This window comes from Fundulus heteroclitus, chromosome 10, assembly GCF_011125445.2.
Source record: "Fundulus heteroclitus isolate FHET01 chromosome 10, MU-UCD_Fhet_4.1, whole genome shotgun sequence".
NCBI classification, from domain to species: domain Eukaryota; kingdom Metazoa; phylum Chordata; class Actinopteri; order Cyprinodontiformes; family Fundulidae; genus Fundulus; species Fundulus heteroclitus.
This window is the reverse complement of record NC_046370.1, coordinates 26250522-26262269: the sequence shown is the minus strand read 5'-3', so window position 1 is coordinate 26262269 and position 11748 is coordinate 26250522. Positions and strand designations below refer to the sequence as shown.

Below are 11748 nucleotides of genomic sequence, written 5' to 3'. Positions count from 1 at the left end.
ACCGGCATTGTCACCCTCCTCCCCCTGCGTTGGTGAGCAAGTATGGACCGCCATTCCAATAGGGGGCGGTAAAGGACGAGGAGGAACACAACAACCGAAGTATTACCCACAGTGCACTGGGCCGCCCTGAGAGCGCGCAGTGCACTGGTTGTTGTTGTTAACGAGGAGGACGACACGGAAGAGACACGGTTGCCTACTGAATAAGGGCTAATGAGTGCAGAAATATCGCGGCTCCCTTGACCTCCATACCCGCTGCTAGCCTCCTGTTCAACATCCCGTTACGAGTTGGACCAGCGATATGGCTCCATATAACCTACTGACGGCCACCGCTAGCCTCGTGGCTAGGTCATTCAGTGCATTCTACACAAACACGCCTGCAAGGTAGCCCACGGTGTCGTTTTGTTAGACAGATGATGATGATGATAATTGTGCAGACCTGAGCTCGCTGCTTGAATAGTTCCCGGGGATAGCCCAGAGGGCGGCTCTCCCAGCGAGCACTGGCTGCTTTCAAACTTAGACTGTAGCTTTAAGTGTTTAGAATTCTGCATGCTGCTTGTCCTTAACAGAATGTGCCCTGATACATGTTTATGATCTAGTAAGGGTTCTCCCTATCAGACCTTTGTTAAAATGCTGGCTCTGTGAAACGGCTTGATGATGATGAAAGTTTAGAAAAGATGGCTTGGGGTCACAAGTTTACATCCGTCCGTCGTGGCTCCTCCTGTCGAGTCATTTGAAAGGCGTTTACTGATGTATTCTTTTGCCTGGGCGGAATGATGTACAATTAATAAGCTAACTCATCTGGAAAAGAAAAAACAAACAAACAGGAAACGCGGCTGAGAGTTCCTGGAGCATTTTGTCAAAGAAACAGAGTTTCCAACCTGCTGAAGACATATATGTTAAAAAAACGGAATAAAAATGACACTAACACTTTTCCTAGTTTAGGCCAGTCAGAAAGCATTTTAATTTGCTAAATGTCACATTGCTGCTTTTAATCAATTTAGTAAAAACCCCACATGACGATGTCATGGTCTTGAAAGCCTCTGATTGGTTAGTTCAGAAAATGTCAGTGAAATGGTGACTCACCTGTGGACGTGTTTATTGGCTGAGACCACTGACCCTGCTGTTATGTACGGAAGTGGCTGCATCATGTTGTGGGGGTGTTTTACTACAGGACGGCAGAGTAGTGGGCAAACTAATACTCAGATGGCAGCACGAGTGAAGAACATCAAGTGGAGATATTAAAGCAACATCTCATGACGTCAGTCAGGAAGTTAAAGCTTGGAACCCAAATGGGTCCTCTAAATAATTGTCCCTCAAAACAACCAACTTATCATACGGTGGGGAAACCCTGCAGCATTCTATCCACCTATAAGCCTCATGAATCAACGCCCCACAGCATGATGTTGCCTCCACCATGCTTGGCAGTTGGTATATTGCTATCAGGGCCAAATAATTACCTTTTCCAAGTAGGCTGCTGTACATTTTAGTCGACGTTGAGGGGATTCTTCAGCCTAGGTGCCCTCTCAGTCCAGAGGGATGTAGCTTCACTGGACGGTTCATTGTAGACGGAGGCTGTTGGGTCCTGGGTTCCAACAGCATTTTTACAAAGTTACAACTATTTTGTAGAAAGGGGTCAGGTGAGTGAGCCCTTTGATTAAAATAAGGAAAATCAAGCTACATAGGTCACTCATAAATGGAACACATAGTTACATTAAAATCATTTTAAAACTGTTGTACCCTTCTGTTGTTATATTCCATGCAGCTATTGCACAAGAATATACCGAAAAGCACCTAGAAGCAGCCGCTCTTATTGCCTTTATTTGGGTTTGTTCGAGCTTGGCAAAGGTTCTGAACATCTGAATCCACTGATGTTGGAACATGCGTTTTTTTAAAATGGCTCCAAAAGACTATAGAGAAAAGAAGAGAAGAAATCTTTATTTGTCATTGCAATTGTACATTCCAATGAAATTTGTCTTCTACATTTAACCCATCCCTCAGGGAGCAGGGTACCACTACAGTTTTCTTTTATAGTTCTGGACACCACAGTGTCAAATGAATCCTTTTTTAAATGTGTGCAAAGAAAAATCAGTAACAAGAAGTTAATAGTCTTGGCCTTGACAAGATAAAATGCATACTTAAACATTCAGCTCTACCTATTTATAGATTTTGGTAGTATCTGCATTTTTTTAGCCTATTTATGTCCACATTTGTCCTTGTTTTTAAAACTTGCATGCTTTCGAATGGTACCAATCAGGAAATAAATAGTTGAAAGTTCAGACCAATCCCCGTTCACGGCTGTGGGGATTGGACGAAAGCTTCTGGAGTTTGCTTTTTAAACGGTTCCGGTTTCTGACAGGATGCCAGTGTAGCAGCATGTTGTGTGAAATCTGAGTGTGCACGTTTGTCACTGTTTTTAGGTGCACCAGCATCGTCTACAACGCACACATCTTCCCGGTGAAATACTTGACCTCGCAGACCAGCGGCCCACCAAAGAGACCTCTAAACGGATACATGAGATACGTCCTGCAGCAGAAACCATTCGTGACAAGTCAGAATCCAGGTAACAAGCAGCGCTGTCCTTTGATGAGAAATGTGTTCGCCCGACACATTCACTGTTTCCGGATAGCTTCCAGTGTTCTGTTTTTATATTACACCGCTCTATTACTGTCGGCTTTAGTCTCCCTGATGTATTTTGGAAGCTTTCAAGACAGGTGATTATTTAAACAATAGAGTCAGAGTGCATGTTTCAAATTGAATAAAAGGCAAAAAATGTGAATGATCAATTCTTCAAAAACAACCTTTGTTTTTTTTATTATTATTCTTAAAACATTATTTTTTCACATGATGTTATCATCATGTTTTAACAAGGTAAGGTAATCTCCATTTGCATAAAATTAGTTTAATTTGAATTACTAGCACCACATAAAACAGATCAGATTAGGTGAGGACTATTCATCTTATTATTATTATTCACAGTTCTGTTCTAAAAACGATCGTATCATTTCTTCCCGAACAAAGTCGAATTTTTATGATAAAAATACAGGGTTGGAATTTGAAATTCAATTTACATGTTGAATTTATTTCAGTCATATCGCTCTTTCGAAATCTCTTATCTCAGTTTAATTTCACTTGCACTCATCACACACACGATATCGTATCATCGGCGAGGATTCTAGAGACAAACACAAAATGAATCCCCTGAAGAACTTTGATAATTTGCTGCTGTGATATTATATTATATGTAATATTATAGATTTTTCAGAATAAAAAGCTAACATGTGCATAATCAAAAAATATCAGAAATACAATTATAGAGCATTCAGTATTGTAAGAAAGCCCACACTGTTTCTGGATAAATACATTACAGTATGAGTTAAGTTCTATTCCGTTTTATGCCTCTTTCCTTGTAAGTTTGAAATGCCCCATGCTCCTGAATGCACCATAGCTTTCTGACGCTCGCGAAGGCATCACACTGGTCTATGAATGCTGTGCTGTGTAAATGCATGTTTGATCTTCCGCTTAAGACAAAGCTTTGCAGTTTCAAAACTCACGTCGGCTCTCACGGTTTATTGTTGTGTGTGAATGACAAGAGACCACAACAAATAAATCAGTACCTCGGATAAAAACTTTGGATTTAATGTTGTTCATAACACCCGTAGCCCTGCGACAGACTGGCGACCTGTCCAGGTTGTACCCCGCCTCTCACCCGGTGAATGCTGGAGATAGGCACCAGCACCCCTCGCTACCCCATGAGGGATTAAGAGGATCAGAAAATGGATGGATGGATGGATGGATAACACCTGTAATTTTGTAAACGAATCTGCCAAATAACAGTTTTTTTTTTCCACAAGAGGTTTAATAAAACGTTTTGATATCATTAAAGAACAAGTAACTGCGTTGGTCACATTTTAATCCGTTTTCTTCGTCGATATTCAGTTGTACAGAGCGAGGCGCGCTCCCGCGACGAGGTATGCATATCTCAGCAGGGATGCACTTTTCGGCATAAAACCGGTCTGTGTTTTGATCGGAAAAGTAGCATCTCTGTTGGAACAAGGAACCCAATCACTCGTTAATGTTGCTCTCAGTGGAGACAGATGCAAAGGTGATTTTTGGGATGTATAATCAGGGAAATGTAGGCGGCAGCAAGAGCTGCTATAGACGGCGATTTGCCGCCGTTGACCGGCTACTTTTGACTGCCCTGCCAATGTAGTAATCAACTTTGACATTAGGGCCGTAGACACAGTAGTGTTGTTACTGTAGGTGGCTAACTCAGCCCTACAGCAGTAGCCTGCTTGGCTAATAGCCTCTCAAACTGGGCCTAAGAAGATTTAAACATCAACAGTGGATTTAAGTTAATCCACTGTTATCACCTTTCTGAGCTTGCAACAGCAGGCGTCACTGATCTGAACTGATTTATGTGGAGTTTTTGGGGTGGGGGTTAGCTTCATTCTGTTAAAGGTATATAGCCATGTTATAAGCTTATAAAAAAAGAACAAAAATAATTTGATAATGATAAAATAAAGTTACATACACCAAGCCTCCTTCCTGATAACGGTTTGATGGTCCTTTTTGTGGATAAAAACAGCCCCAGCTCCGGGCGCGATGACCAGATATAAACAGATGTGGCGCCATCTACCAGCAGTGTCACAGAACTATCATAATGCCGGATTGCTTAAAGGTATACTATGCAACCGGCGTTGATTTTCCAGCGAGGCTCCCCCCAGAGGGCGAAAGTAAAAGTGCACTGTCGTAAAGATGCTTAGCTGTTCTCCTGATTTGTCCGTCAAGCCAGGCGCGGTTGTTTTGAGCTTAGCAGACAGGCGAACACAACGAATACAAAAGTCGAAAAAACGGCAGTACAAACAATGACTAACACAGTGAAAGTATGAACATGCACACAGAGAGAGAGAAACCATTCCAATGCAGTGTTTCCCCTAGGAATTTGGGACGACCGGCGGAGCGGGGGGGAGACAAGCTTTGCGCCGCTGTGCGGGGGAGGGGGTCGGAGGAAGTTTGCGCCGCTGAGCGGCTGAGCGGAGCGGGGGGGAGACAAACTTTGCACCGCTGAGCGGAGCGGCGCGCATATCGAGTTAGTTTTATTTTTTTATTATTATTTTTTTGGAATGTCAGCGAGGCGGTAGCGTGAGGGAAACCCTACAATGTTACAATCGCATCAGCAGAAACGCGAGGTCCGCGTCAGCCTTGCAGCCTTCTATGTTCACCCGTGTACGACTCCTCTCTCTGTCCAGAGCCCTTTTTCTCTTTCTTGCATGCTCTGACATGGGCTTTTGCTGTTTTCTCGCTGATTGCGCCATGATAACTGCACAAATATTGCCACTGCACTAGCAACGAGCACACCTTTCACTGCGGGCGTGTAGCAGTTCTCGCCGTAAAGCAAGACCGACTCTTGCGATGCACCAGACTTCTGAGCCTGTGAGTGCGGGCCGACTGCTCCTGCAATTGCAAGTGCGGTATTTCCCCCACAGACCACCAGGGCGGCCGAGAAAACCTTAGTTCAACCTGAAATGACTCATTTAATCATCCAAAACGGTATGGAACATATTAATTAACTGAAAAATGTTGCATAGTATGCCTTTAATTAATAAAACAGTATTAAATAATGATGGACCGAGTCTGGCCCTCTACAATGCCTTGCAATAAAATAGCAGCTCGGTGTGAATGCTCAAAAAAGTTTCAGGTTTATTTTTTTTTCCAACACCTTGTTTTCTTCTTTTTTTTCAGTTAATGGAATTTTTGTTTTTTACTTCTTCTTAACGATAATCATCTTGATTAGATGTATTTTCAGTGGCTGATGCTGAAGCTGACACAGCGAGGCACGGTTTGGTGATGAGAGCCTATTTAGGGCAACAAATACATCTGAATCAGTGTTGAGACTTCCAAGAGGTTGTGAAAAACATCTCTGCAGAAACGAGGACGAGGCGGCCCATGTTTGCCACCATGTGATTGATTTGGTGGCAATTTATACAGTAACTCTCCTATCTTGGCTGCCTTTCAGAAATCAAGTTAGTAGATGTTGTCAGGAAGATCGCCCAGCAGTGGAGAATGATGAGCCCAGAGGAGAAACAGGTATTCATTTTTATTTGGATTTTTTGGGACCTTCTGAGAAATTAGCAACTGCTGTGACTGAATGTGCTTTTGCTCCATTTCCATGGATAGTTCCCAGGCAGGCTGGGTACTTGGTCATGTTGGATTCCTGAGAAAACAGAGTTTAGGGTTAAGTCTGCTGTTGTCTCTTTTCTAGCCTTTTCAGGAGGCATCCGTCCAGGCCATGAAGCAGTTCAAGATGGACCTGGAGAAATATCAATCCCAGCTGACTCCAGCACAGCTCCAGCAGCAAGCTGTGGAAAGAAGACAGAGGCTCGCTAAAAGAAAGGCCATTCGAAAGAAGCGGGTAAGGAGAAGCTGCCTTTTAGGATAAGTGGAAATCTTTTTGGCAACCATGGATGCTGAACAGTCTGTTTTCCAGTTCAGGATAGAAAAAAAACTGCTTCCAGAATTTATTCCCGCCCACAAAAGTCAATATTACAATTTAATTTAGACCTTTCTCTGCATTGACCACAAGCAGATATTTGTAAACAAGGACTCTTTAAAACAAGAAATTGAGCTGTTTTTATTAATCAGAATATTATTATTCAAGAGAATAGCTTGTTGAGTTGGACATCAGTCCTTGTTGAACATAAAGTGCAAAGTGCAACCAACAAACAAGTCTTTGCCTTAAACAGTTTGACCGGTACTTAATGCTATGATGAGATTCCTGAAAGGTTCTGGTAAAAACTGTGATTATATAAACTCTAAAACATCTAATAAAATTAGATTATTTTACTTCTGGAACTCGTCTGGAACTTCTTCTTGTGTTAAAGTTTTAAAGGTTTGCTCAAAATTCCCATACATTTGTATCAGAGATTGTAGGATCCGAACCCGAATTCAGCCACACACAGAGCTTCGTGTTTAAGAGTTTATTGAAGAAGGTGAGTTGTGGAGGATGAGAAGCAGAGTCTTTGCTGGGTTGGAGCAGGTGAATAATGAGTGTAGGAGCTGGAGGTCTGGAGAGCGCCGGAGAGCTGTGCTGGAATGCTGAGGTAGCAGGAGATCCAGTAGTGCAGCAGAGAGGGTTCTTGAAATTCTGGAACGTTGGAGCTGCAGGAGGATCAGCAGCAGTGCAGGGAGAGGGTTCATGGAGGTGCAGTATGATGGCATTGGCATCCATGGCTTCCAATGTCACTGGGTCATTTGTTTATTGATGATGTGACAAAAGACAGAAGCAGCCGGATGAATTCTGAAGTGTATAGGGATGTACTTTATGCTCAGATTCAGCCAAATGCAGCAAAGTCGATTGGACGGCGCTTCACAGTGCAGATGGACAATGATCTAAAACAGGGGTCACTAATTAAAAATCAGCGGGGTCCGAATAAAGAAAATCAAACAACCAGTAAAGGTCTGGAGACATTTTTAATAATAATCTAACTTTAACTTTAAAAATTAACACTGAAATAAAATGCAGGTGTTTATGCAACCACCTTATACATTGACTTTTTAAATAACAAACAAACAATAACATACAAATACATTTCTCCATTTTAAAATTTAATGTGCTTTTTTAAATGGAGAACAACAATCTTTCACAGATCGGTATCTACACAATTTCCTGACTTTTACATCTTTTATAAAACACCTGAAATTACCATTTCTTTTTCCTTTCTTTAAGTAATGCTTAATGAGAGAAATGGGCTTTAGGCTGCCCTGCAAGGCAGCCTAAAGCCCCTGAACTTTTGAGCCCCTGAAATGAAGATTGCATGTATAAAAATAGTTACAATTCTTATATGTTTAATCATATATTTTTGTTCAACCCCTTGTATTAAACCTTAAAGTCTGCTCTTCAATTATTGTAGATGTTTCCTTTCAAATCCAATGTGGCGGCATGCAGAGCCCAAATCATGAAGATTGTGTCACTGTCCAAAAATTTCTGGGCCTGACTGTATGTTGCTGTAAAATTTCTCTCTCGCTCCAGACATGGGCTCTGTCTTTATCTCCAATAAAGACAGCTTCTTATTTCTTCTAACTCTGTTTATAAAAATGTTTGCGGCTGCTTTATACATTAAAAATTTCTAGAATCACACACTGTCAGCTGTGAATGAAATAGCGTTGCAGTTAAGTTTTGCCTCCATGTTAGTTTGTTGTAATGTATAAAGCTCTGTGTGTGTGTGTTTCAGGAGCTGACCATCCTTGGCAAACCCAAACGGCCTCGAACTCCTTTCAACATCTTTATGTCAGAGCACTTTCAGGAGGCCAGAGGAGCCACGACCCAGGTAGAATTTTAAACTCAGCGACAGGAACCTTCAGGATACCTTTGAGTGAAATACATTTACTCCTGCCACTTTATTAAGTACACTTGGTCACTTCCTTGTTAACACATAACAAAACAATTAATCACATGATTATCACTTGGTGCAGTACAGATAACTCGCTGAGGTTCAAACAGGATTGGGATCATGGCATGGTTGTTGTTGCCATGCGGGCTGGTCTGACTCTTTGAGGACTTGCTGATCTGCTGGGACTTTAACACACAACCATCTCTCAGATTCACAAAGACTGGTCCAAACAAGAGACAACACACTGAGGAAAAGCTGTGCCGTGTGTAGAAAAGGGCCTTGTTGATGTCAGGAGAACGGGCCAACTGGTTCTTAACCAGTGGTTACCACCACGGTTCCAACATGTGGAGCCTCTTAGCAGATGAGCTACAACAGCAGAAGAGCCCACCAGGTCCCACGATAACAGGCTGGAAAGACGTTGCCTGGTTGATGAGACTTGATCTCAGCTGCAACGTTCAGATCTCAATTCAGTGTAAACAACATTAAAGCCTGGATCCATCATGTCTTATTATATCAATAGCAGACAAGAAAATCACTCATTCTTCGGCAAAATTTGCCGTTTTAAATCCCAAATACTTCTACTCTGAGGAAGCACCTGGTCACTGCTGCCAATTTAGTGAAATTATCACTACTTTTCAAACCTAGCAAAATATCTAGTGACTTTCTTCTGTGTTATTGGTGACTTCTGGTGAAAGTAACATTCATTCTGGAGTTATTATCTTTGAGAGAGTTCAGCTGTGAGCCCCTTCCCACAAATGCTGTCTCACAGACAGCTGCTTCGTCGTGAAACCGGAATGGTCTGGTCCGGAGTGTCCTAAGAACAAAACCCCCAAGCCTAAGATGAGCGGAGTGGTGTCTGCAGTTCAGTGCAGTGAGGAATGTTCTGATCTTTATATTGGAGAAATCAAACAACCTCTCCACAGACGCATGGCTCAACACAGGAGAGCTACCTCCTCAGGACAAGACTCAGCCGTCCACCTGCACCTCAAGGACGAAGGACACTGTTTGAGGACCAAAATGTTCACATTTTGGACAGTGTTAAATAATAGACCTGTTTGCAGTCACCCCAGGTTCTTTTATCTGATGATGTGGAGTTTCTATTGTAGACTTCTGTAGTAATAAAAAGACTCTTGCAACCGTAACTATATTTTACAATATTTAATCTAAAAGGCAGAGGGATGTTTACAGCTTCAGTACTGAACTCTCATACACAACAACGCAACAGGTGCCAGAGCGCCCTGTTCATTCCTCACACAGACATTAAATAGGACCCATTGTGTCCTCCCATTCAGGGGTCATGCCCAGTATGATATCTGTGTTCCGTTCATCACATTGGTGGAGAAGATACAATGCAGACGTGTCCTTGCTGACACATTGTTCCCCAATCAGTCATTCTTTCCAGTCTAAGTATCTCAGACTCTGTGCCTCCAGAGTCCGTTTATCTGTAATTACCATGGTAGCCAACTTTGCAGTCCAGTCTCTCTAATCTCATAATCTCTAACAACAGAGAAGACAGATGGTTTAAGAGAAGGGTGAAGGAAGCCATTTACGTAAAGCGGGAAAAAACGACTTTAAAGAGAGGGGGAGGACTCAGGTTATAACTTTCTAAAACTTACAACACAGCGATAGGTTTGATTCCTGCTAAGTTTCACCTCCACACGTGACCACAACATTTCTCCTGTGAGCCAGGCAAACGATGAGCCTAACGACTCTCCATTGTAGGGCTATCAGTTCCAGGTGAATTTGCATGTTAATCTAAGCTCCAATGAGGCCAGCAGGTCTATAAAACTTGGAACTCCAGACATTTTGAACTGAGAAAGCTTCCTGGATGGGAAGCGAAACATCTTCAGCTTCAGAATAGAAGTCCAGTTGTTTTCAATTTTTAAACTGTTTTGAATTAATAAAACAGCAATTCATCACCAAAGTAATCTCGCCTTAGACCATTACAAAACAAACAGGACCAGGACCTATCATTGCACGGTTTTTGATTCAGTCTAGCATTAGAGGGAACATTTCCTACCATTAGCAGAACAGGGAGACTACTCCTATGTTGAGCCCCACAAGAGCCACTTTGCAGTAAAGAATCTAAGAACACCTCTAACTAGAAAGAAAGGAATTAGCATTGTTCACTGAAATCACTGAAAATCTGTATGTTTCTATGTTTCAGGCCAAAATGAAGTCTCTGTTGGATGATTGGAGGAATCTGTTCAGTCATCAGAAGCAGGTTTGGTTCCTACGTGATTAACTTCTAGATTTTTTGTTGACCAATTAGGTCTAGTTAGATATTGTAATATGTCCTTTACATCCCAGATCTACGTCCAGCTGGCTGAAGATGACAAAATCCGTTACAAGAATGAGATGAAGTCATGGGAGGACCACATGGTGGATATTGGACGAGTGGACCTGATCCGGGAACAGACCCAGCCCACAAAGAAAAAGCCTCCAGCTGTAAAGAAACAAGCAAAGAAGAGTTCTGCTAAATCAGTGAAGAAGACCAGTCCTAAACGGAAGTCAAAAACATCCAGCAAGACAAAACTCAGTAGTTCAGCCAAAACTGTCAAAGCAGGATCTTCCAAAAAAGCCTAAGATGTGATTTTGAGTCCAGGCAAACGACTGAAAGTAGCTCTCATGGTTCACCATTTATTTAGCCTTGTTTTGTTCTTTTGACAGTGAAACTGACTCCCGTCTTCACATAGTCTTGTTTTTCTATAGGGAAATCTCTAACAAATAAAGCTTAACTTTCATAAGTCTATTTTTACATAATGTGAGCTCATTATTTCTGTTGCTGCATTTATAAACGATCCAGTCTGAAGTATGTTTTTTATTTGTTGGTACATTAAGATCCATGTTTTCTTTGAGATGCACATCTGTGTGTTGCAAAGGCTGTTCATTTGGGTTTTTTCTTTTAAACAGTCGTCTGTTTTCAGTCTCCGTCCATAAACCAATCCTTTGAATTTCAGTATTACTGGGAGGACTGACTGTGGATAACAAATCATGTAATTCTTGTTACAAAAAAAGAAAAAACATCAAAACCAACAGTGTCTTGTCTTGTTACTTCTTAATAGAAGAATGTCTCCTAAACCTGACTGAGGAAAATCTACAAACTTTGCTTTTTTCCTTCTCAGTCTAGTAATTATGCTAACGCTGGTAGTCAGGATACGACTAAAAGCCATTTCAACTAGAAACAAGTGTATGCTGTTTATAATCTGCGTATCTGTAGCTGTTGCTGTACTTGAAGGCAGAGCAAATGGATATTATGTAAACAAAATGTAGAAGGAATATTTTTGTGGTAAATGTTCTCATTAGCATTTATTTGAATTTAGTTGTCTAGTCTCAATATTGTCTCCAAGTACTTAAA

General features: G+C 41.7%; 1 protein-coding gene across 1 annotated transcript; it reads left to right on the top strand.

The window, feature by feature from the left end:
* The first annotated feature begins 97 nt into the window (after positions 1–97).
* LOC105924291 (transcription factor A, mitochondrial) lies at positions 98–11426 on the top strand. The gene is made up of 7 exons (XM_036142402.1): positions 98–381; positions 2418–2560; positions 6017–6087; positions 6263–6412; positions 8232–8327; positions 10558–10614; positions 10701–11426. The coding sequence occupies exons 1-7, from the start codon at positions 299–301 to the stop codon at positions 10974–10976; spliced, it is 876 nt and encodes a 291-aa protein (XP_035998295.1). The 5' UTR covers positions 98–298; the 3' UTR covers positions 10977–11426.
* Positions 11427–11748: the final 322 nt, after the last annotated feature.